The sequence below is a fragment of the Gopherus flavomarginatus genome, chromosome 3, assembly GCF_025201925.1.
Source record: "Gopherus flavomarginatus isolate rGopFla2 chromosome 3, rGopFla2.mat.asm, whole genome shotgun sequence".
In the NCBI taxonomy this organism is placed as follows: Eukaryota; Metazoa; Chordata; order Testudines; family Testudinidae; genus Gopherus; species Gopherus flavomarginatus.
In genome coordinates this window covers 71,734,161-71,760,871 of record NC_066619.1, presented here as the reverse complement: position 1 = coordinate 71,760,871, position 26,711 = coordinate 71,734,161, and the positions used below count along the sequence as shown (strand labels likewise).

At 42.0% G+C, this 26,711-nt stretch overlaps 1 protein-coding gene across 5 annotated transcripts in view; it reads left to right on the top strand.

Annotated features, from left to right (window-relative positions):
- EPB41L4A (erythrocyte membrane protein band 4.1 like 4A) overlaps positions 1-26,711 on the top strand; it is a 207,696-nt gene that overhangs the window by 121,428 nt on the left and 59,557 nt on the right. For all 5 annotated transcript variants that reach the window (XM_050945784.1, XM_050945783.1, XM_050945781.1 and 2 more), the window contains 5 exons: positions 9,307-9,394; positions 13,384-13,472; positions 13,939-14,002; positions 21,686-21,777; positions 24,663-24,740. In XM_050945784.1, coding sequence (XP_050801741.1) covers positions 9,307-9,394; positions 13,384-13,472; positions 13,939-14,002; positions 21,686-21,777; positions 24,663-24,740 — 411 coding nt within the window. The remainder of the gene's footprint in view (positions 1-9,306; positions 9,395-13,383; positions 13,473-13,938; positions 14,003-21,685; positions 21,778-24,662; positions 24,741-26,711) is intronic.

Genomic DNA, 26,711 nt, shown 5'->3' with positions numbered 1-26,711 from the left:
AGAGCTCTCTCTTATATTTATAAGCATGCTGTCTTCTCATGTTATTACCTAATACGCAGAACATGAAACAATGCTTATCTCCCCAGTAAGAACTGATCAGCAAGGTGCTTTTATGACTGTTGCACTATATCTCCTTCTTCTTAATTTTGTTTGAGGTATTAAAGGGTTATCTGAAAAGACTAACATTCTTCTATGTAGGTGTAGATGTCCTGATGCTTTTGCTGTATTAAAAATACATATTTTGATAAATGCCAGGTAGGGCCTTGCAGCTAGTAGTTTCTGCAGATTGGTATTTTCAATGTCTTGCTTAATGAAAGGAGATGTTAACTTCCCTCAAATATATAGAGGCATGCCCCTCCCTGAACATTCATCCCTTGACATTGGGGTGCTCGTCAGTCAGCACCTTGATTTGAACCTTCCCCTTTTAGGGGAAGGTATCTATTATTATTTATTTCTATCTATGTATGTAGCCCTCATCACCTTATTGTCTGAGTGCCTCATAATCACTAATATATCACTAGTATAGTCTCTTTATAACTTCTCAGTGCAGCAGGGAAGTACCATTATTTCCATTTTAAAGATGGGAAACCAAGGCACAGAGAAAGTGACTTGCCCAGTGTCACACAGGAAATCTGTGTCGGAACCAGAAATGGATTCCAAGTCTCCTGAGTCCCTGGTCAGTGCTTAAGTGAGGACATTATTTCCTCCCTGTTTGTATTGCAGTAGTGCCTAGTATTCCCAGTCATTGTGCTAGACCCATTGTGCTAGGCTGTGTGCAAAGTAAAAGACAGCCCTTGCCTTAGATAACTTAGTCCTAAAGACAAAACACACAGGTGTGTGTGAAACAAGTGGGGGTAAATGAGTGGTGATGGAGGACAGTTATGTTAATAAAAGGATGTTTTTACGTAGATTTTGCACACTGTGGAGGTTTAATAAACCAATCCATAGTTGTAATATTAGCTTGCGCCTGCGTAGCCATTATTAACCTGCGTGGGTTTGTAGCATCAAGGCAAAGAGTGAGACTAAAGGAAGGATCTGAAGGTGGATTAGAGGAGAGATCATGCTCCATCATATAGATTTTTTTAAAAAAGAAATTACACGATTTTGTGTGGAGATGAAGGGTCAGGTCTAAGGAGGGAATCAAAGGTAGCAAAATGTTGGCTGTTTTTGTGGATGTGGAATTCAGTGAGGGAGAAATAGAGCTTTTTGGTTAAGAAAGTGGTAGAAAAAAAGAAAAAGAATGAGTTTGCAATTAACACAATCAATATGGTTGCTGTGGGACTGCCACTAAAGACATTCAGCAGCACAGGAACAAGAGCAGAGGAAACCGATGTTGGAGGTAAGCCGGGGTAAGAGTGGGAAAGGTTAGACATTGTGTTGGGAGAAAAGGACTAAGGAGTCAAGAATGGAGGAGAGACTGGAATGGAAGGAATCAATGGAGGAGAGATAAAGGGGAGCTTAAGGGTGGAAAAGAAGTCATAGCTATAGATGTATTGGAAATCATGGAAAGATTGAGAAGCAGGGGGACGAGGCCGGTAGTGCTGAAGACAAGAAGGTGGTGTTCAGAGAGGGAATGTAAGTGATCATGGAGAGAACAGTGCTTAGTAAAAACATGTTCTTCATTGAGTGATGGTCCCTATGTGTATTTCAAACGTCGGTACGCATGCATGCCATGCGCTGAAGCCAGGCATTTTCAGTACAAGTATCCAGTGACCTGCATGTGCGTCACATGTTGCCTCATGGTCCAGCCTAGGTTATAAGAGGTCATGCAGGGCGACGCTCCTTCTGTTTCCTCTTACTGCCGCTTGGTCAGGGTCAGAATCCTCTCTACACACTCGTAGTTCGCCTACAAGAGCACTTGTCGGACGACTATGCCCTGCATCCCAGGGTTCAAGGACTGAGTGTCATGCCCTCACTCAGTCTCAGTGAGCAACATGTACTGCTTGGGAAGGTGCATCTTGTAGCGGGCTTGAAATCTGTCCACAGACCTGTGAGGCTCATCTCCTGCGACTCCAGAAGTTCCTTAGGCAGGAGGCTCTCCAGCCATATGTGGAGTCCAATCTGGGACTGGAGGAACTGATGTTGCCTTGCCCTTCACCAGTGATGAGTGCCGCACCTACCACTCCCACCCTGATCCAACAGTTCCACTGGTGCAGGACACTGCCAAGCGAGAGGGTCATAAGTGCTTGCATGGCCCTCATAGCAAGTCTCTGTCATGGACTGCAGTGAAGCACAGCATTTCCTACCCGAGCTGTGCCGGGTTGCACAAGAAGTCATGTGCAGAGCCGATCATGCCACCTCCTAAGCTTACCCACCCAGGGTGGAATGCAGCTATTTTATCCTATCCAAGGGGGGATGACTTTCTTTTTCCCCACCCCGCTTTGCTGATGGTACATGCAGCAACTGAATGGGCGAGGTAGCACTCCAGTACCTTCCCCTTCCTCCCATCCCTTTCCTTCCCCTGGGGGTGCGGTTCACACCCCTTGACATGAAAGATGCATACTTCCACATTGACATCCATCTGGCCCATTGCAAATTTCTTCCTTTCTGCGTGGGTGACAACCACTACCATTTCAGAGTTCTTCCTTTTAGCTTCTTGATGGGTTTATACCAAGGTCTGTGCGGTCATTTCAACCCAAGGGTTTATACCAACGTCTTTGCGGTCATTGCAACCCAACTGTGACCACAGGAGTACTCTGTGTTCCCTTACTTAGATAACTGGCTACTAGTGGTGCCAACCCTCACCAAAATGACGTTGTCCATCTGTGCTCTCCACTCGCTCAATGCCACTCTCGGCATCTGTATCAAGTAGGACAAATCTGTGCTTGTTCCAGTGCAGACAATCCATTTAATTGGGATACACCTGGATTCCATGACAGCTTGGATCTTCCTCCCGGTGGGCCATTTTGCCACCCTGATGACCCCCGTGGTAGCCCTATGCTGCAATCCCTGCCCCATAGTGCATTACTGTCTCTGCCTCCTTGGTCAAATGGGGGCATGTATCCATGTGATGGCCCTGCCTGCCTACACATGCGCTGTCTACAACTGTGGCTCCTATAAGTCTGCAGACCCACCTGAATGTCATATTGATTGTCCCACATCTGGTCTGGACCTCCCTACTGTGGTGGACCAATCCTGCCAAGGTGTTGCTAGGCACCCCTTCACCACTTCTGCCCCCAAAGCCACCATCACCATGGACACCTCTCTAGCTGTTTGGAGTGCCCACCTCGACGGACATGCTGCGCAAAGGACATGGATGCAGGGCATCAACATTCTGGAGCTTCGAGTGGTCTGCTTAGCCTGCTGTGCATTCCTGCCCCTCATCTAAGCCCAACACATTCAGTTCCTCTCTGACAATACCACTGCAGTGGCATACATAAACTGGAAGGGGGCACCAGGTCCCAGTCACTGTCAAATTTGTTTGAAAATGTTTTCAGTGAAGAGTTTCTACAGCTAGCTCTCCCCTCACCCTGTTTCCTAGATCTTCAGAGTATACTGGGAAAGATTCTGTTTATGTTCATTACTAGCCACAGCTTACATCTTCACAGAGCAGTGCTGTTCCTCTTTAGAGATGTTTCCAAATATATGGTTACTGAATGGACAGTTGGGACATTTGGCAGGTTGACAAGCAGTTTGGAATTGTGGTAGAAGAATATTATTTAGCATGATGTTTCTGCAAACAAAATCAGAAATGTAGTAGTTAGCAGTGTTGACATTTGAATTGTCATTGATAGATTTGAGAGTTAACTCATTGAGATGAGTGGCGCAATTCACAGCTTTTAGTACTGTTTCAAATTGTCTGCAGACTCTGAAGAAAACAGTGTTTCAGTGAACATTTTGTTTCAAAATTATGAGGGCTAGAAACATAATTTTTTAAATGAAAAATCAAATTCTGGAGCAAAATTTTGCAGTATAGGGTGTATAAGAGGTGGTTCCACAGAACTGGGAAATACATATGACCCTGCTGCGTATTAGTAAATACAGAAGTGAACCAGAAATCCACCAAGAAAGAAATCTTGACCTTGCGAGGTTTCTCTGTAGTGGGCTTTGGATCCTCTTCTTACCCATGAACTCTTGCAAATAGGGGCTAAGCTCACAGGGCCAGCTCCAGCATTTTTGCCTCCCTAATCGGCAAAAAAAAAAAAGCCGCGATTGGTGGCAATTTGGCGGCAGGTCCTTCCCTCCGAGGGGGACTGAGGGACCCACCGCCGAAGACCTGGACATGCTGCCCCTTTCCATTGGGCGCCCCAAGCACCTGCTTGCTGCGCTGGTACCTGGAGCCAGCCCTGTAAGCTCAGCTTCAGCTTGCTTCAACTCCTACGTTTTGATAAGGAGGTAGAAGTCTGCAATCATCATGTCTACTGCTCCATCGACAGAGAGGAACAACCTCTGTCCACAGTACAGATGGAGTCTTTATCTATCCATAGGAGGTTTCTGTATTCATGCTGGAGGCTGGCATTTCACTACCATTTTTGCCTCTACACTGCACGCATCTCTTCCCTGTAACACACACAGCAAACTCAGGGAGTGCCAGCCAGGGAAGACACCAGCTGATTAGAACTCCACTCTTCTTAGCCGAGAGAAAGGAATGGGGAGATAAGAAAAAGAGAGACGGCATGTATTACAGAATTTTTTAAATCTTATGACAGGATCCTGGGCCCCATATCACATCTTGGATATGGATGATATTAAACACAGTAGTGAAACATTTCACCAAGGCAACATCTGCAGGCTAAAGCATAAGATGTGAAGTGTCTTTGGAATACACATTGATGAATCCTTTTGAACTGATGCTGATATATTCATAAGTTACAGTCTCAATAACATTTATATGAATGCTACGGAGAAATTAACAAAAGTATGATAAATCCCAGTTGGGAATGAGATTGCAGAAGTATTATTTCAGCCTTACAATGGAGAGCCTTACTGAGTATGTTGCATCTATGGCAGTTATTAAGGGAAGGGTAAAATTAAACACTGAGATTGTGTGTACATTGTCAAAGGCTTTGGATTTACTCATATTTTTATGCAAAGTAATAAATCCCTCCTCAAATACATACCTTAGATTCTGTTTTTCTCCATTGAGTCCTGTGGCACCTTATAGACTAACAGGAGTTTTGGAGCATGAGCTTTCGTGGGTGAATACTCATTTCGTCGGATGCATGTAGTGAAAATTTCCAGGGTCAGGTGTATATATATGCAAGCAAGAAGCAGGCTAGAGATAACGAGGTTAGTTCAATCAGGGAGGATGAGGCCCTCTTCTAGCAGCTGACGTGTGCTTGCAAATGATGGTGTATATTACATTGGTGGACGTGCAGGTGAATGAACTGGTGATGGTGTGGCTGATCTGGTTAGATCCTGTGATGGTGTCGCTGGTGTAGATATGTGGGCAGAGTTGGCATCAAGGTTTGTTGCATGAATTGGTTCCTGAGTTAGAGTTACTGTGGTGTGGTGTGCAGTTACTGGTGAGAATATGCTTCAGGTTGGCAGGTTGTCTGTGGGCAAGGACTGGCCTGCCACCCAAGGCCTGTGGAAGTGTGGGATCATTGTCCAGATCCAGACTAACACGGCTACCCCTCTGATACTTGACACCATGCAAGGCACTGCATTTAGCCGTATGGATTGGAAATCCATCAACCTCATGAAGAAACTTGCACAAATGCAGACAGATATCATCTTCCTTTCCAAATGCAAATGGATGGACATCATACCAAATGGACTAAAGGTAAAAAATCCACTGCTATCTACATACTACACAGACCACAGTGAGGAACCACCTGATCAGCATCCTATACAACAAACAGAAGAACATCAAAAAAGAGCTCTCCAACCTGGAGACTCACATAAATAACCAAACTTCCATACAAACAGACTTCACTAAAATAAGACAGGAGATCTACATTACTCACTTCACCTCTCTACAAAGGAAGAAGGACTGTAAGCTGTCTAAACTCCTACCTGCCACATGGGGCCACAACCGTAGTACCCCTAACCCACCCAGCAATATTGTCAATCTATCCAGCCACACACTCAGCCCAGCAGAAAAGTCTGTCCTATCTCAGGGACTCTCTTTCTGCCCTGCCACCCCCACAAACATGATACAGTTCTGCGGCGATCTGGAAGCCTACTTTCACCATCTCCGACTCAAAGAATACTTTCAGGATAATACTGAACAGCGCACTGATACACAGTTACCCTCCCACCAACAGCACAAGAAGAACTCCACATGGACTCCTCCTGAGGGTCGAAATGACAATCTGGACCTATACATAGAATGCTTCCACCAATGTGCACAGGCAGAAATTGTGGAAAAATGACATTGCTTGCCTCCTAACCTAAGTCGTGCAGAACGCAATGCCATCCGAAGCCTCAGAAACAACCCTGACATTATAATCAAAGAGGCTGATAAAGGAGGTGCTGTTGTCATCATGAACAGGTCTGACTACTAAAAGGAGGCTGCCAGACAACTCTCCAATACCAAATTCTACAGGCCACTTCCCTCAGATCCCACTGAGGAATACACTAAGAAACTGCACCATCTACTCAGGACTTCCTACACTAACACTGGAACAAAACAACATACCCTTAGAGCCCTGACCAGGATTATTCTATCTACTACCCAAGATCCACAAACCCAGAAATCCTGGACGCTTTGTCATCTCAGGCATTGGCACTCTCACTGAAGGACTGTCTGGATATGTGGACTCTCTACTCAGACTCTATGTCACCAGCACTCCCAGCTATCTCCATGACACCACTGATTTCCTGGGAAAACTACAATGCATTGGTGTGCTTCCAGAAAACACCATCCTAGCCACCATGGACGTAGAGGCTCTCTACGCAAACATCCTACACACAGATGGAATACAAGCTGTCAGGAGCAGGATCCCTGATGATGCCACAGCACAACTGGTTGCTGAGCTCTGTGCCTTTATCCTCACACACAACTATTTCAAATTTGATGACAATATATATCTCCAGATCAGTGGGACCGCTATGGGCACAGTCATGGCCCCACAATATGCCAATATTTTTATGGATGACCTGGAACAACGCTTCCGCAGCTCTCGTCCACTCATGCCCCTTCTCTACCTATGCTACATTGATGACATCTTCATCATCTGGACCCATGGGAAGGAGACTCTGGAAAAATTCCACCACGATTTCAACAGCTTCCACCCCACCATCAACCTCAGCCCGGACCAATCTACACGGGAGGTCCACTTCCTAGTCACCACGGTGCAAATAAGTGATGGTCAGATTAACACCACCTTATACCGAAAACCTACCAACCGCTATGCCTACCTTCACGCCTCCAGCTTCCATCCCGGGCACACCACACGATCCATTGTCTATAGCCAAGCACTGAGGTACAACCGCATCTGCTCCAACCCCTCAGACAGAGAACAGCACCTACAAAATCTCCACCAAGCATTCTCAAAACTACAATACTTGCACGAGGAAATAAGGAAACAGATTAACAGAGCCAGACGTGTACCCAGAAGCCTCCTACTGCAAGACAAACCCAAGAAACAAACCAACAGGATTCCACTGGCCATCACATACAGTCCTCAGCTAAAACTCCTCCAACGCATCATCAGGGATCTACAATCCATCCTGGACAATGATCTCACACTTCCACAGGCCTTGGGTGGCAGGCCAGTCCTCACTCACAGACAACCTGCCAACCTGAAGTATATTCTCACCAGTAACTGTACACCGCACCATAGTAACTCTAACTCAGGAACCAATCCATGCAACAAACCTTGATGCCAACTCTGTCCACATATCTACACCAGCGACACCATCACAGGATCTAACCAGATCAGCCACACCATCACCAGTTCATTCACCTGCACATCCACCAATGTAATATACGCCATCATTTGCAAGCAATGCCCCTCTGCTATGTACATCGGCCAAACTGGACAGTCTCTGTGGAAAAGGATAAATGGACACAAATCAGATATTAGGAATGGCAATATACAAAAACCTGTAGGAGAACACTTCAACCTCCCAGGCCACACAATAGCAGACCTTAAGGTGGCCATCCTGCAGCAAAAAAAACTTCAGGACCAGACTTCAAAGAGAAACTGCTGAGCTTCAGGTTTCAGAGTAGCAGCCGTGTTAGTCTGTATCCGCAAAAAGAACAGGAGTACTTGTGGCACCTTAGAGACTAACAAATTTATCTCAGCATGAGCTTTCGTCAGCTACAGCTCACTTATTTGGATTCACAGAATGGAACACACAGACAGGAGATATTTATACATACAGCGAACATGAAAAGGTGGAAGTATGCATACCAACAGGAAGAGTCTAATCAATTGAGATGAGCTATCATCAGCAGGAGAAGAAAAACTTTTGAAGGGATAATTAAGATGAACACCTTCTATGGGTCATCTTAATTATCCCTTCAAAAGGTTTTAGTCTATAATGTGCCACAGGACTCTTGGCTGCTTTTACAGATCCAGACTAACACGGCTACCCCTCTGATACTTTTTCTCCATTGTTTCTCTACAGTATATAACTAGTGAAAGTTGCTGGTTGCTGCAATGATACTTGCATGGAGAAGAGGAATTGGTTTCCTACAGATGATTTGTGATACTATTCTGCAGCAGACTCCAAACTGAGATTTTGCAGTAGAAGGTTAAGATTTCCAGAGGGCTTGCCTTTCTTTAGACAAGTCTTTATAATAGAATATCAGTGTGGGATGATTCTTGTGGTCATCTAGTCCACCCCCCTGCTCAAAGCAGGACCGATCCCCAGACAGATTTTTGCCCCAGATCCCTAAATTTATTGAGAAGGGAATATCTTATCTGAACTCATGAAATTCTTGATGCCTTCCTCACGATATCTGCCGGGTTTAGCATTGCTATAGGGAAATCATCCCATAAATGGTCTGTCTTTCTCTTGCTGATTTATAGTAATGATGCAGTTATTTAAAATAAGACCTTTTTGCCTTTTAGGCCTGAAGATGAATGCTGTGAAATATTTTTGGGACAGCAGCAGGAGTATTTTCAGGAGTTAGCAGCAGGTAGACAAGGAAAGGTTTTGCCACTATAGTTAATATCAATTTAATATTTAATATATAAGGTAACAGCATGTAGCAGACACAGTGAACACTGGAACCCATTTTATCTGGAGCAAGTAGGAGCACAGTGCCATGCAGCGAATGAAGGTCTAAGTAAATACTAAGGAACCATTGCACTCCTATTCAACAAGCTTTGTTAATATGATTTTTTTTTGAAACAACTATTGTAGCATTGAATTGAGAGGCAGCGTTCTTATTCATTATACTGTTTACAGGGGTCAGGTTCCTGCTGAGGCAGAGCTGAATTACTTAGGAGTGGCCAAATCACTGGAAATGTATGGAGTAGATCTCCATCCTGTCTATGTAAGTACTGTTTTAATTAAAGCTAAATATTTTTAATTTGATGGCATTACAAAAAGTCTTTTACACTTAAATGAAAAGCTGTAATTATGAAACTTGGTAACCAAGTGGTATCTTTTTTTAAAAACTGAGTTTAAGAAATCCAAAGGAAGAAGTGCTTTTGAGGAACATGCATCAATTCGGTTTATATCTAAGAAAGCCTAGTGGGTTTTGGATGAAAGAATGTGATTCTGTTTCCCTCTGAAAGACAATTAACTGTGCTGAACAAGCAATATGGATAACAAATGTAAGAGCTTTAATAAAGTGTCAAAACACGGTAAAAGAGGGTTATAATTGCCATGTTCAGAACAGAAAATATGAAAATAATACAATAAACGAGTGAGTGCTGAAAAGGCTTCAAAGTCATTGCAAATAATAGGTAACGAATAGCTGATTTGGGGCAAGAGTACATGAGACTTCAGAGGTTTGTTTTAATATTCATTGTGAAGGTTACTGAAGAGTCAGGGCATGTTTAAAAAAATCTCACTGCAATATCATGCAGCATTTCACATTTTTTTATGCCCTCATATTGAAGATGACTCAATCTGTATTACAAAACAATATATATGGCAGGATTCAAGCTTCCACTTGAAGGCTACAGGGCACAGTCAACCTAGCAATTAAAAATTATTTTGTTTCAATAATTGTGCGTATGGCATTTTTTTAAACAAAAGAATATCTCAAACTACAAAATAAGTTGAATTGTGAGCTTTAATGGAAACATTGTGCTAATTTAAATTTAGCTAATTTAAATTTCAGTACTTTGAAAGTTGTTAAAAGAAAAACCAAAGAAAGCCCCTAAAGATTAATTATGTAATTTGCTGAAAATTGCATCGCCCACTGGATGAAGTATTTCTCTGTTACTAAATCATGGATTGTGCTACTATTTTTGGACTTCATGCATATGCAGTATCATGTGCCCCTTCTGCTTATAGGAAGCTGAGAGACTTCATGGAACAGGATTTATCCACTGCCAAGTTAGTCATATAAAATTTGTCTAGACTGGAAAGTTTGTTTTGGCCCAGTCTTGTTTGGGCTGTACACAGAGATCCATAACTGGGCCGGGAGAATGCATTGTAATATATCTCTGCAATCTGTTCACTACTCCTTCTTCATCTAGCCATTGATTATTACTATTATTTAACATTCATATTACAGTAGTGCAAAAGCCCTCATTCAGGATCAAAACTCCATTCTACTAAGAACTATTCAGACCCGTACAGTGACATGGTTCCCTCCCCAAGGCACCTACACTCTAACTAAGCTCTCTATGAATAGTTCTGGAAGTTAGTCAACTCACTGAAGAGCACTGAGAATGGCACATATGTTAACCGTAGGTACAGAAATTGAGAGAGGTCATTCATTTGGATGTTCTCAATTAAGAATTTTTACTTACTTAAACGCACTTTCTGTAGTCATTTGATCTCATCACTGACATCTGTATGGTCCAGGCTTTGCTGGTCTGGACCAATGGGACTGCACCATATTCTCCCAAACAGGTAAATAGACTAATCTTCTCTCTTGGATTTTTGGTTCATTGCCTGTCCCCGTGAGCAGCCTCATGCTCTAAAATATCCATTCTTTATAGTACCTTCAGTATAGTAGGATATACCAAGACAATAGTGACCATTTATAAAGACAAAACATTAGGGCAAAAGTGCCTGGATAGTGGAACAGGGCTTTCCCAGACTGAGGCAGGATTCAGGTAAAAATTCCACCACGTTTTCCTTAGCAAATGCTCCCGAAAGCGGAGCGCAACATAAAGGAATTCCCTGAAGAAACAAAAGAATCTTTCTGATGCTAGAAACATAGGTGAGCCCTGTAACTCGCAGGGAACACAGGTTAGCACGTTGTTGAAAACTGAGAGAACATACAACTGGCTTCTATCCATGATCGCAGCTGGATGCCACATAGACATTTACTGAGTCATTCCCAGCAGTCATTTTAACTCTTGCCCAACACTGATTGATCCAAGAAAATTGTGATGCTAATTCATTGTTTATGACATTCTAAGTAGTGACTCAATGTAAACCCTACAAAGTTTTCAGAGAGTTTTCTTTCTCTTTCGTGCCCTGCCCAAAATATCAGGGGGTTTTAAACCTCAAAAGACTCAATTTCTTCGTGGCCTACAAATGCTTTGAAAGTGAAATACTAAGTAACAGCCCTGGTAGAGCCAGGAGGCTATATAGTGTTAATAAAGGATGCTTTCCTCCTTATTCCAGTCACAGAGTCTCACCACAAACACCTTACCTTGGCTTAGAGGCTATTCTTTGTCAGTTCTCATCTCTTTCCTTCAGGATTTCATCCTGTGTGATTTTGAATATTTACCATGAATTGTCGAGGCAGCTGCAATTTGCCATCAGAATTTTCATATTATCCTGTACTAAGTTGATTGGCTATATAGACCCCAACAACTCAAGAAGTATTTCTTATGGGGAAGGAACTGGGTCCCTCCTTATTATGGGCTTTGTTATCCATTGTGAGAAAAGTGCTCTAAATCCCTCATTGCAGTTGGTTTGTTTAGGAACCCTCTCCAGCATCATGAGGGCAACAGTGTGTCAATAAGGAGAAGGTGTCTCCAATCATGTTACGGGGAAGCAGGTCAAACTAGCATTATACACCTTAATTCAAGAGTTACGGCATTTGTTGAGTGTCATGTCTTGATAAAGGATTTATTCTCTGGGTTTTATGCCTCTCATCTGCCCTCATGAAATCCTTTCTTTTCCAATGGAAAAATGGAGACCCTCGTGGCCCAGATCTTCCTGAAAGTACATGTTCATTTATCCATGACATGGTGGGAAGTTCATGTTCATTTGTGAAAAACGTTGGCCTTTGTGGCTGGGCTGCACACATGGGTAGGCCAGGTGGCAGAAATCTAAGTCAGCAGATCAGTCTTTGGGAGACAAAGGAGCAGCAAATTAATTTCAGATTGGTGGAACCTCTTGCAGAAATACAATTTTAAGGTAGGAAATTATTTTTAGGGAGCAAGTTGGCATGATGGCTGTTCAAAATTTAGTTGGGCATTTGTCTGAAGGAAAGTACCAAGAAAGTGAGGGTTCAGAAGAACAGCCTGTAGAATGTCTCAAGAGACCTCTCTTCTGCTGGAAGTCCCTTCTTTGTGCCTTGCCACATTGGTAGATCCTGCCTCCTTACACGTGGTGGGATTAACTAGTAGTATTTAAAAATGGCTGTTATTTAATGTGGTACATGGATGCTAGTTAGATCAAGGAGATGACTGGTTGTGTCATTTTCTGCGTCTCCTTTTGATTACAGTTTTTGACCTCTCCATGATTTCCCAGTATGATCATTACATTTTTCAGTTCTGTAGGGACCAGAAGTTAGTTGAGCAGACTGATGGTTCATGTGTCTTGGTTGGTATGGTATAATGAATCTATTCTAGCATTCAGAAGTATATTTATATTATGAGTAAATACTGTATCTTATGCAGTGTGAAGTTTTGACTGTAATTACTTTCTTTAGATTTTTAAAGAAGAGAAATATGGCAATTTAGTTGATGAATTGTTTCTCACTCTTACCTGATTCATGTAAGTAATCCTTACTTATCAGAGCAATCCCACTGAAGGTTGTAGGATTACTCCTATGAGTTAAGTTACTCAAGGAAGGAAGAATTTTGTAGGATTGGGTGGCTAGCTTACTAAGATGATGATGATCATAATAACCACTTATACAGAGGTTTTCATCAGCAGATTTCAAAGAGCTTTACAAAGGAGGTCAGTATCATTATTCCCATTTTACAGATGAGGAGACTGAGGCAAAGAGAGGTTAAAGTGACTTGCCCAAAGTTACCTAGGAGCAGAACCAGTATTAGAACCCATTTCTCCTGATTCCCATGCCAGTGCTCTATTCACCAGGCCACATTGCTTCTTAGATGAAATCTATAAAAATAAAATTGTGGTTGTAAGTAATAAAATGACATATGTTCTATTTTCCAGGGTGAAAACAAGTCTGAATATTTTTTAGGATTAACACCTGTAGGAGTTGTTGTTTACAAGAATAAAAAACAAGTAGGGAAGTATTTCTGGTATGTACAACATAATATTGCAGACTGTATTAAAATAATGTGGCTATAAGGAAAATAAACTGAATACTAAATATATATATGATATGACTGGTTAGTTTTATAAGAACTAAACTGATGTACTTGTTGGAATCACTGATCTTTCTGTCTAGATTAAATTGTCTGTGTTCTGTTTCTAATATTGCAAGAGATGGATTTAACTTTCCCTGCTCCATTAAAGTGTTTAAGTAAATTTGTGGTCTCTAAGGTGCCTCAAGGACTCCTCATTGTTTTTGCTGATAGACTAACACGGCTACTGCTCTGAAACTATTTTTCTTGTGAGTAATATATGTGGAGCACTGACAAAAATGATCATATATGAATGTTTTACTGAAACTCTCCTTTCAATTTTTTCGTTTCTTCTTTGTGTCTTTCTGATGTGTTGGATTTAAATACCATAACATCTCTGTATCTTTTTTTCAACATTTAGGCCTAGAATTACAAAGGTTCACTTCAAGGAAATGCAGTTTGAACTTAGAGTGCTGGGAAAAGATGTAAGTTTTTATTTCAAGTCTGAAAGAAGAAACAGTGAAACTAATCAAGTTAACAGTTTGGTGTGTTCAGTGAAATGAAACTAGTATTGCCAGTTTTGCTTTTAATCACCACCACAAAAACTCTTCTTATATCTAAATTTATTTCCAAATGTAATCTTTCTTGATCAGTATTTGTAGTTAGGGTTAAGTTTTCTTCCTTTCCCCCCTGCCTCTTCTTCACTTTGCAGGGAAGGCAGGAAAGCCCTACTGAAGCAGAGCAGAATGGGACTTTATAGTATATAAGATTTGTTCTTCTATGCCATCAGTAAAGCCTGCGTTTTAAAATATTGCAGAATGTCTATTCATGTACAAACAAGTCTGAGTTCTACTTTAAAGTAAATTACGTATAGGTAATATTGTAGTTACCATTTGATGGCACATGTATGTAGTAAGTATTTGTGTGAAATGCCTGGAATTATTTCAGATGTGTAACAAACTGAATGAGGAATCTGGAAGCTTGAGAAAGGAGACATAGGTTTACGGTGTGGTTGACTCATAAACTTGTTGAAAGTTCTATATTGTGCTCATAATAGGCCGTCTCCCTGATGGCATTTGGCAGTTTCAAGCCCTGACAGGTATTTTTAGAAAACTGTTTGAGAGCAGCAAGAACAAGGGTGTGAAAGATCATTAAAATCTTCACTGCAACTAATGCGTCTTTGAAGTGCTATTGCAGTACTCTGTATTCTGACAGTATAGGGAGATGCCGGAATGTCCTAACATATCCACCTTCCTGTTTTTGATTCAAAGGAGATTGGTTGATGAAATAAATAATTGTGTCATTAAGGTTGAGATTTTTAGAGCTGTCTAAAGGATTTGGATGCCCAATTCCCATTAAAAGTAATGGAAATGGACATCCAAATCCGTAGATGAATTTACACATTTCAGCCCAAATGTACAGAGCACGGTCCTCAGGCTGGTTAAAGATTACAATATGGCGTTTTTGTGTCAGGGAAAATTATTTATCATTGATGCTAGTGAGCCTGTTGTTTACATCATTTGGCTTTTCATAAACTCAGTGATTCAACAAGCACAGAATATTTACTGTTGCTGCATTTATAATGAAATTAAGAGCTTCACCTTCTCTGTTTCTTGTACTGAGATCTGTAGTGCTTCAGCAGTTCTCTTCCCTGAAAACCACTTGTATAATTATGACTTGTTTATTCTATTTCTGTAAACCCATTCTGTTGTGTACTAATATTACTATAAGGGAATTGGATTTAATGTACTCCTAATATATATCCTGTATCGTTTAATTTTTTTTCTCCATTACACTATCTACATTATTTTTTCTCATGCTTTTAAAAAATGGCAAAAATAGTATTTCGCTGTCCCTGGCTTACTATTGCATAAGAGATCAATTACTTGGATCAACTGGCAGAAATTTTCTTGAATTGACGTTAGTCACTGGATCAATATAACATTGTCCCTCAACTTGAACTGTGCTCTGAATTCAGAAATAAGAGCATGTGTTAAGCATTCCATGAAAGTTTTAAATAGCAGCATGAAGGAGTAAGCATTTCCCATTTATAGATTGCAAAGGAACAGTCTCTTGGTAAGACAAATAAAGTGAAGACAAATTCTGATGATAAACAAGTATATTTTGATTGAGCTCCCCTTGGGAAAACTACCGAGTCTGATTGTTGCCGTGTGCAATCCTCCTTAGGGTGAAAGTCAGCTGTGCACACTTTTGTGGAAACTCACCCAGGAACATAGGTGAAAATCCCCCAATACAGCAGAATCATTGTGATTACACTACATGTGAATGGGTAACACTTCAGTGGGTGCACAAAGGACACTGCACCTCCTGAATGTGACAGAACTGGGTTCCACACTAGCGATGCATAGGCCACTACAGAAAGGGGCTGAAGGAATGGAAAAAGACTGTGGTTACATATATTCAGTGGGCATTGCAAGGAATGTTTTTAGACCAGTGTGCAGGAATCACAGGCTCTGGTACAGCAACTGCAAAGAGGGTATGTATCTGCTCTGGCCACAGGTTGGGATGTTTATTCTGTACCACACACACCAGCATTGTTCTCTCTTCCAAGCCCTTTTATTTGGGCATGGTATATGGGAGTGGCATGTATATGTGAGAGTGAATTAAACCTACTTACAGGAGAAGGTACCCTTAAATCTCGTCTGTAGCAGGTCTTTGACAGGTTCTATGAATAATGCACATGAAAAGTATTTATACATGCAGAATATCTTACTATACTTTTCACTATTTTCCTTCTTGAAACTAGAGCTGTGCAGAGGATGGAAATTCCATTTTGCAAAAGATTTTTAAATTTTGATTAGTTTTTAATCAGAATGAAACCTGAAAATATCTAAATTCTCCACAAAGGAAAATTCTGAAAAAACAAACAAACATTGCTTCAGATCAATCAAAATGTTTTGTTTTGAGAAAATTGAAACGTTTGTTTTGATTTTAATTTTTTGTTGCATTATAATATAACCCAAAATTTAAAACAAACAAAACGAAGTCATTTCAAAATGAAAAATCAAAATGTTTCATATTAACAATGTCAAAACAGGATGCTTTGACACTGTCAGAAACTAGATTTTTTTCAGTTTTCTCCCGTATGAAATTTTGGCAAAATCAGCATAATTTTGTGAAGTGCTGGGATTTTGATGGAGTTGCATTTTCCAAAGGAAAATAGACTTATCAAAGTTTTCTGACCAGCTTTTCTTGAAATCTATACCTTCTGTACCTGGCAGTAACTTCCTGTAGATGCTGAATTGAATTAAAGGTTGTTTGCTTGAGGGATTAACCTCTGATTTGCCAGATGTGTTTGAAGAACTCATAGTTCAAATGCCTGTAGTAAGTTGTGACCAGTGAAAAACTCAGGAATGAGTTATTTTGACTAGTGATTGGCTCCCACATGCCAGACTGGGCCTTTCAAGAAGTCTCTCTGGGCTTGATACACAAGTCTAGCTAGGCTATGCTCAGTACTGAATCCAAGGACTTCACGGACAAAACTAGTCAATTGTGGAAGTTAGAGTAGTATCAGAACAACTCCAAACTACAGCAGCTCTAAGGGCACCCTAAGGGCCATTCCTTTGGCCAGGTTGTCCTGAGTGCAAGGTTTTATTTTTATTGGTGTGACTTTTGTCAGGAGTGCCTACAGCTCTGGATAGGGTCCTTTTTCATCACTGTTAGAAATCTAAATCAATATATTAATCAGCTGGTTCAGCCATACCCCTTCCGGCCCTGCCACACTGTGTGTGCTGGGGTTGGGAGGGGTGCATGAGGGAGAGCCATGGAGCTGTTTGTGCAGCTCTTCATCTCCTTTCTGCCTCATCTGTGGCATAAAAGAGACAGAACCAGGGCAGAAGATCTGGCCCTCTCATGCTAGCTGCAAATTTAACTTAAAATCCCATCTGGAAAAATAGAGCAATTTGTTCATGTTACTTAAGAATTACAAACAGTGGGTCAGTTTACACAAATTGAAACCAATGGGGTGGTATGAGTGTAAGCAAGTGCAGAGAATTTGATCCACTAACTGAGAGAGAGTTTTGTATTTGTCTTTTTCTTCCCGCTTACCCACTCAACCATCTGCTACTTGTAGCAGTAAGAGTTGTGTGGTGGTTAATAGGTGAATCACCACTAAACAGCCTTCTATTTAAAGTGCGGTGGAATGAAATTCCTTGGCAAACCTGAAGTGGTGGCTTAATTTTCAGGTTTTATTTTTTAAGCCTTTTGTGAGTTATTGTTTAGTAAAGTTTTTGTATGGTTACTTTATGAGCCTAAGGTACTTTAAATCTTGAAGTGGTTATGCAATAATAGCACAGGTTTATTATTATTTTGATACTTGAGTTGTATGATATACTTTAAGATAATTATCTTCTTGACTGTAGAGTTGAGGTGACCTTGTGTAACCCATAATACAGTCTTGATTGCATAAGCTAGGAGTGGTATGCATTACGTAAATGCATTAAAAAAAACAAACCCTTAAAAACATTTTCTGTTGGAGAAAACAAATGATAATCTCCAGGTATGTGTCTAACTTGGCAAAGAATAATGTTTCGCTCTCAGCAACTGTTTCCAAATATATATATTTTGCTATTGTTCATCCTACTGAAGCAGAGTGGCAATGTATATGCTGCCAGATCTTCACCTGCACTGGGTTTACACTCGATTCATCTGACAAGAGTGGGGAGAAGGAGAAGTTACTGTAAATCACTTTTCTGCTTCTATGAACTTGGTCTGGCTGGGGGCCAAAATAGTCCCTGTCATAAATTAGTGTAGCCTAAGGGTTACTGTATGTTATGTTGACTGGCGCAGTCCCATAGGGTCTGATCAGTCTGTCAGTTTACACCAGTTGAGACTCTGGTATATACATTTTAATGTAGACACAGTCATAACATCCTAAAATCTGCTTCTCTTGTTTCACTTTTTAAAAAAGAACTGGACACTTCATTAAAAATCCTAGCTCTGGATTTGTCACACACAGTAAGAGTGAATTGGATTTTGCAGTAGATGGAATCTTGCTCCTGATTGCCAGAGATTCACATGTTGGATGAGTCTCCTATTGTATGTCCAGTATGGCAGATTTGGAATGCAATACCCCCCCAGACCCCAGTAATATCTGAGATCATGTTTTTTATTAATTGCAGGAATATATTGTTGCAAAGCAAATATAAGTATCATCTATACTTTGCAGCACATCAGTCTCTTTAGATGAAAGAGTTTCATCTCCCAGTTTCCAGTACTTGCAGTGGTGATGATTCCTATTGCAGGCCCATCTTTTTGCTGTAACGTCTTTAGGAAAAAAGGTCCCTCTGGGTGAAGGCTGCAGCTTATCTGGGGGCATATTCAGTCCTTGGTAACTTCACCTAAATATTCCAGCCATCAGTGTAATCTTTTGCAGTGGAAAAATATAAATAAAATCTCTCAAAGAATGAAGTGGCTCAGGTATATCCCTAATGTTTTTGTCATTGTCAGAGAATGAAACATTAATTAATTATTCCAATCATCGGTGCAACTCCTCTACCCCATTATTATTATTGTTGTTTCTTGCTGGTTTCATGTTTGAAGAGAGGCTTTCAAGCAAGTAATTTGTAAATTTCATGAACTGCCTGACAACTTTTAATAAGGAATGTAATCTATTTATTTGTTAGGAGTGAGATTTTGGATTCTGGGGAATGCACTAGATTAATTCATGATTTGCAGGTTTGTTTGCAAATCATAGCTGCAGTTTAAATGAAAAATGTGAGTAACCTGAATGGACCTTCATGCACGCCCACACATCATGCTGTATGTGCAGGCATCCATTTTATAAAACCAGCTGCTAAAAATAAAATAGGTAAAATTCCATTTATAAACACTTGTTATATGTTATCAGATTATTGAGGAAACTCTTTTAGGACCTGAGTCTGTCACTCATACAGAGCGATAACTTACTACATGAATCCCCTAGAAATCAGTGGGACTACTCAGGTAATATGGTACAATGTACTCCGTGTGACAGAACTAGGCCCTTAATAAGTTAACTGGATAACAGAGTTTAAGGTTATTCATGTTGAGTCTTGAATTTTATAATTTTTTGAAAAAGATTAGTATAATCCTGGAAGACTTATTTTAATGTCAATAGACAAGATCTTCAAACATGAGTGCTAAAGGTAGGTTTCTAATTCTGAGTTTAGAGAGACAAGGCAGGTGAGGTAATATCTTTTATTGGACCAGCTTGTGTGTTGGTGAGACAAGCTTTTGAGCTTACATAGAGCTCTTCTTAAGGATCTTCTTCAAGACCTGAAGAAGAACTCTGTGTAAGCTTGAAAACTTGTTTCACCAACAGAATTTGATCCAATAAAAGATATTACATCACCCGCCTTGTCTCTCTGATATCCTGGGACCAACACAACTGTAACAACACTGCATACAACAATTGAGTTTAGGCACTTTGGCCTGATCTGCAAAGATGCCTAAATATGGATTTAGTTCTTAGGATCAGTGCTTAATTTGTAATGAAAGAGGTGCTGGGGATCAAGCAATTTTTTTACTTGCATAACTCAGGCAGCAAGCACAGAGGTTCCGGGGCGCTGAACTGCCAAGCCTAGTGGTGGTCAGGGCTCAGCCCTGGCAAGCCCTGGCACAATATAGCACTGCTTAGGATCTTGGCTTTAGTGTGCATATTTTGAAAATCTTGGCCTAGGTAGACAGCATTACAAAAAGGGGGAATCCTTTCCTCCCAAATCCTATCTTCTAGCTAGCTAGCCACTTAATGTTGAAATTCCTTTTGTGCCAGATATGCACAGTTGATTCATTTGCTGAACTTACTACTGTACATACCAATTTATTTCATAGGTTGGGTTTTGAATGCAATCTATCAGAAAGGAAATCTATAGCTCAGTTTAGAATCACTTTATTAGACAATGGAGTTCCCAGTGTATGCGTAATGAAGGTTGGTATTAGCAGTAACACACACAAGCCAGGGTCTGCACCGACTACACAGATTTGTGATTTCCTGCAAAACAAAATATTAAAAAATAGATGCGTGGTCACACTTCCACCTATTGTAACATACATTCCAGGAATGATGTTTCAGTAAGCAAAGAAAATAAAAAAATACAGACCTGTTGACACCACTTCATTTGAGGTATTTTATGATTTGTAAACTTCTCTTCTCCTCCTCCTCCTCCTCCTCCATCGTCATTGTCATCATCATATGTCTTCTTTATACCATGTATGGCAGTGATAGTAGAAGCTGATAGCAATCTCCCATTTGACTGATTTCCATCTGTCTCTAGTTAGTTTTTAAGTTTTGAGCATTCATTTTTCTGTCTGTAGAAGCCTTCCCAACAGTTGCTATCTTCCAAGATTTTCTGTCTTCTGCTCCCTTTCCCACGTTTCAAAACATTGCATTATTAGTTAATTTTCTTCCTGTTCTCTCTTTCTTTGTGTCACTTCTTCCAATTGTCTTCTTGATTTCCAGGTTTAATTTTTCCCCCTTCGTGTGTTCTTTTCCTTTGATTTAGTCCACCCCACCTGCCTTATTCTTACCTTCATTTATATTTTTTCTCTGCTCCCTGTTGTCCTTTCCTCTGTGCATTAGTAAATAAAGACTTTACAAGATCTTAGTCACTGACTTGCACATAGTTTTACCAAAGTCATTTGCCCAGGACTTGGTTGTTTATAAGTATTAAGTTATAAATGTTACTTACTTGTACTATCTGAAGTTTCAGATAAATTGAGTGTTGTAATCTCACACACATTTTAATGTAATAAAATGAAAAATTATTTCGAGGGGAAATGTGTGCTTTTGATTGGCCTTCTAAAGTGTAGTCTGAGAAAACATCCCTAATAGAATATATGAAAAAATATAGGTTTTTGCTAGTAAAATACTTGTCAGTAATATAATACATAAAACCAGAAGTGAGAAACAAAGTATTTTAAGAACCTACCAGTCTTTTCTTCTTTCAGTTTCTATGATTCTATTTTAAATTAAACAGTTTTATATATTTCTAGGGCCTGCTTCTCCTCTTACATACACCAGTATGTCATTGTTGGCCTCAGTGAAGTTTCTCCTGATTTACACTGGCACAAGGGAGAGGAGAATCAGGCCCCACATGTGTAGTTCAACAAGTGAAAATCCACTCCATAGGAGGAATCTTTCATAGTAATGTTGTCTCTTTTTATTTCAGTGCAATGAAACGTCCTTCTTTTTTGAAGCACGTAACAAAACCACATGTAAACATCTTTGGAAATGCTGTGTAGAGCACCATACGTTCTTCAGGTGAGTGGAGGTAAAGATATTAAGGTTTTACTATGTTATGACAACAGAAGATAAACGTGCTGGCTGAGATTCTTGCTGCACCTCTCAGAAGCATAGCACAGACTCACAGCAAAGGGGGTGAGGGTGGCCTTAAGACACACTTGTGCCCTCCTGATTCTGGGCTCCTCTGTGAGACAGGCCCTGCCCAAGTCTCTTTGCAGGCATAGTTTTATTCTTCTACTATAGAAAATGTAGGCAAAAACATCAAACACAAAAAGCATTTCCTCTGCTCACCTTGGGCTGTAGCTCCCAGAGGCTTTTCCCTTTGACTCTCACAGTGCTGAAAAGGGGATCCACCCAGGGCTGGCTCCAGGTACCAGCGAAGGAAGCAGGTGCCTGGATTAGCCAATAGAAAGGGCCGGCACTCCGTCCATTATTGGGGTAGCACGTCTGGGTCTTTGGCAGCAATTCGGCACAGGTCCTTCACTCCATCTCTTCCACTTTGGCGGCAGCTCAATTGTTTTTTTTTCTTCACCGCTTGGAGCGGCAAAAAGGCTGGAGCCGGCCCTGGATACACCCTTCCTTTCAATCCCCCTGCTTTGGGGCCTACTGCAGAAGCTCACCTCCCTCCTGTAGTTCCCACCCAACTGACCTCTCTCAGCCCCTCTATAAGGCACACCTGAACCCCTGCTCTCTGGCCCCTTCTCCATCTAGGTCTGATAAATTGAACAGAGCAGGTTGGCCCCAGGTGTCCAGGCCCTCAAAGGGACAAGCTGGACTGTTGTACTGCATGACAGCGTATAGCAAATCCTGAGATGTATGTATGCATCTTCAAATTATATGGGCATGTCCCTGTGCAAAGCAAGTTTCAGTTGGAAGCAAATTAGTTCAGTTGTGTTACAAACCCCTGTAAAAGTCCTGCCCTGATATGGGGACATGCCCTCAACAGTGGGCACAATGCTCCCTTAGACGTGTTCTCCCAATGTAAAGATGAGGAAGCTCCATGACTTTACACTCTCAGAATTTATTCACCATTCTTTCATGGGATAGAAGTCCAAAGACCTTTCCTACCACTAAAGAAGTGGCAAGGTCTTTGGACCTCCAAAACTGTGGCACTTGGGGGAGTAACAGGAGGCAAGGGCCATTCAAGACCCTGTAGCTTTACACTGCCTCCTGTTCCTCAGCTAATATGGGAGCTGTGCTGCCGGCCCTCTTTCCCCATCAGCTGCTTATCCCAGTGCATGACTCAAGGGTAATCCACATTACAAAGGAGGAACTTGCACAAGTTAACATCGACTCAGGCCTGGTTTACACTGCAGCATTAGGTCGACCTAAGGCAGCTCACATAAACCTAACTATGTCAATGTATACCTACAGCCTTGCTCCTGCCAATATAAGTGCCGTCCTACACCGACATAATAACTTCACCTCCACAAGAGGCGTAGGGCATATGTCAGTGTAGCTAGGGTGACACAGTGTTCCTGTCTGTAGACCAGTGTTCCCCCAAACTGGGGGGTGCAACCCCTAGGTGGGGTGCAGAGGAATGTTTGAGGGGGCTTTGCTGGAGCCGTGAAATTGCCAGGAAAGCCAGCTTCCCTGCCAGGCTGCTGTCTGGTCTCTGCTATAAGCCAGGTTGCCACCCAGGCTCCCTCTCAGGCTGCTACCTGGGCTCCCCATTCCCCACAGGGAGCCCTGCTGCCCCCTGAGGTCCCAGCCCCCTGCTCCCAGCCAGGCTGCTGCCCAGGCTTCCAGCTTGCTGCTCCGATCTGGGCAGCTGCCTGGGCTCTCTGCCAGGAACAGGGCAGCCACACCGGCTTCTCAGCTCCCCGCTGGGAACAGGGCAGTTGACTGGACGTGGGGTGCAGATCTCCTTGCTGGGTGCCTGGCTTCTCCTGGCACCCAGGAGCATGCCGGGAGCATGGCAGCCGACTGGACTCTGTGCACAGATCTCCCTGTCAGGAGCCCAGCTGCTCCCCCCGCATTCCCAGGCGCTTGGCTCCCCGTTCCCCAGCAGGAGCACAGCAGCCAGCTGGACTCTGGACATAGATGTCCCTGCTGGGAGCCCGGCTGCACCCCCTGGGCTCTTGGCTCCGTGCTCCCCATTGGTGTAGGGTAGATATGCCCTCAGTCAGCATTAACTTTTATGGGGATTGTGACAGGGCAACATCCTGTTCCTGTCTTCTGTTCTGTCTGTCCAACTCTGAGACTTTCTGTTGTTAAACACCCAAGCGCAGTTCAGTTACATCAGCTCTTCTCACCACCTTATTGATCCATACACAATAATTATTTATAGTGTCAGTTTCTCCTCAGTTCTTTGCCAAAGAGAGGGAAGAGATCTCGCTACCCAGAGACCTTTCCAGGCTCTGCTAGCCTACCTCCCTTTCCTGTGCTGCCTTATACATTCTGTGTTAATGGACCAATTTGCTTGTTAGTCCTCCCCTAACCTGTTCAAATCCATTAATTAGGCCCCATCAGGTTCACTCTGGGGGAAATTATTTGGTATTTAAATGACCCAAGTCCTGGCTCAGCTGTTGGTTCCCAGGACTTTACACAGGGATGTTCTGTGGGGTTTGGGTAAGGGTGATGGCAGAGAAAGAACCCGTCCATCTAGATCTGACCTCATCTGCATGGATTCATGGAACTCTGAGCCCCATGGAGCCAGCATGGAGAGCCTGCCATGACATGGGGATAAGGAGGAGCTTATAGAGGAGCCATGCTCCCCTTTTTGGATCTGCAAATTTGTGCCCACAACTTCTGTTACAAGTGGAGGACACATTACTTTGTTTTATAATAGCATTGCATCATCCTAAAACCATTCTACATGGACATTAATTATGGTAGTTTATTTACTATATATTTGAGTGTATGTAATTTTACTTTGTCGCTTTATTTTTAAAATAACGTAGAATGCCGGAAAATGAGTCAAACTCTCTGTCAAGAAAATTCAGCAAGTTTGGATCCGTAGGCTATAAACATCGGTACAGGTAAATCTGTTTCACCTTAAAATCTTTACATTCAGATTATTTCCCCTCAGAAAAACTGTTAACAATAACATTCTAGTTCACAGATTAAACAATGTGAGATGCAGGGCCAGATTTTCTGGTCTGATTTAGCTGTGCTCAAAGCAGGAACTGGGAAGGAGGCAATGAGGCAGCGGGCAAGGTTGCCTTTGTGGCTTCCTGATCCCTGGGGCTAGATGGGGGCCAGTACAGCCCATAGCACAACATAGAGGAGCCTCAAGAATGTTCTAGATTACTCCCAGCCCATGGCCTGAGGGGGCTGTTTTAACAAGTGTGGACCACCAGGGCACAGAAGGACCCTGGCCACGATCCTTATGCAGAGATCTAGCAGTAGGGATAGCACAGAGCAACAGGGAAATCCACCAACTATGGGCATCCCTCAGGAGGCCAGTTAAACTAGCTTTACAGCCCCTAATGATGCCAGAGCAGTACAAATGAGCCACAGTGGGGCTAAGGATCTGGTGCTTTTTGGTTAAGCTAGGGATAGATCAAACCCATCTGGTGAATTTAAGGTTTTCTTGTGTAATGGTTGGGGCACAAGATTTGGAGCCAGACCTGTGCTTTAGACCCAGCTTTGCCACATATATGCTGTGTGACCTTCAGTAAGTCAGCTATGGTGTGATTTTCAGAAGTGCTGAACACATGCAGCTCCAATTAACTTCTGTGTGAGCTGCAGGTATTCACCAGCTCTGGAAATCAGGCCACTTACTTTTCTCAGGCCTGGTGACATCAGTCAAGAGTGTGAAAAATCCACAGCACTGACCAAACCTCCAGTGTAGATGCAGCTCGGTTAATGGAAGAATGCTTCTGTCAGCCTAGCTACCATTGTTTGGGGAGCTATTGTTCCTACACTGGCGTAAAAGCCCCTTCTGTCAATGTAGATTATGCCTGTGCTGTGTGGGGTTTTGCCAGCATAGCTGTGGCGAAGGAACTATGCCAGTATAGTCCCTATAGTGTAGCCATACCCTCAGTGTCAGTTTCCCCATTTGTCAAAAGGAGATAAAAACACTTTTTCATCTTTGTAAGGTGCTTAGAAATATTTGAACAGAAAGTGCAATACAAGTCTTAAGCACTATTCTGTTGTCATAAACAGATAGCTAAGGGTTAATGTTCTTTTACCTGTAAAGGGGTAACACCAGTAACCTGAAACACCTGACCAGAGGACCAATCAGGAAACAAGACTTTTTCAAATATAGGTGGAGGGAAGTTTGTGTGTGAGTTCTTTGTCTTGTGTCTGACCCTCTCGGCTATGAGAGAGATTTTTCTATCTCCAGCTTTCTAATCTTCTGTTTCCAAGTTGTAAGTACAAAGATAGGAAGACCATAGGTTTATATTGTTTTCTTTTGTATTTACATGTGTGTAGTTGCTGGAATGTGTTAAATTGTATTCTTTTTGGATAAGGCTGTTTATTCATTTTTCTTTTAAGCAATTGACCCTGTATTTGTCACCTTAATACAGAGAGACCATTTTTATGTCCTTTTCTTACTTTTTTATATAAAGCCTTCTTTTTAAGACTTGTTGGAGTTTTTTCTTTAGTGGGGACTTCAGGGAATTGAGTCTGCAGCTCACCAGGGAATTGGTGGGAGGAAGAAGTCAGGGGGGAAAATCTCTTTGTGTTAGATTTACTAACCTGACTTTGCATACCCTCTGGGTGAGGGGGGGGAAGTACTTGTGTTTTCCAGGACTGGAAACAGGGAGGGTGGAGTCCCTCTGTTTAGATTCACGGAGCTTGCTTCTGTATATCTCTCCAGGAACCCAGGGAGGGAACACCTGGAGGGGGGAAGGGAAATGGTTTATTCTCCTTTGTTGTGAGACTCAAGGAATCTGAGTCTGGGGGTCCCCCAGGGAAGGTTTTGGTAAGACCACAGTGCGGCAGGCACTGTATAGATTCCTGGCTGGTGGCAGCTTTACCAGGTCCAAGCTGGTAACTAAGCT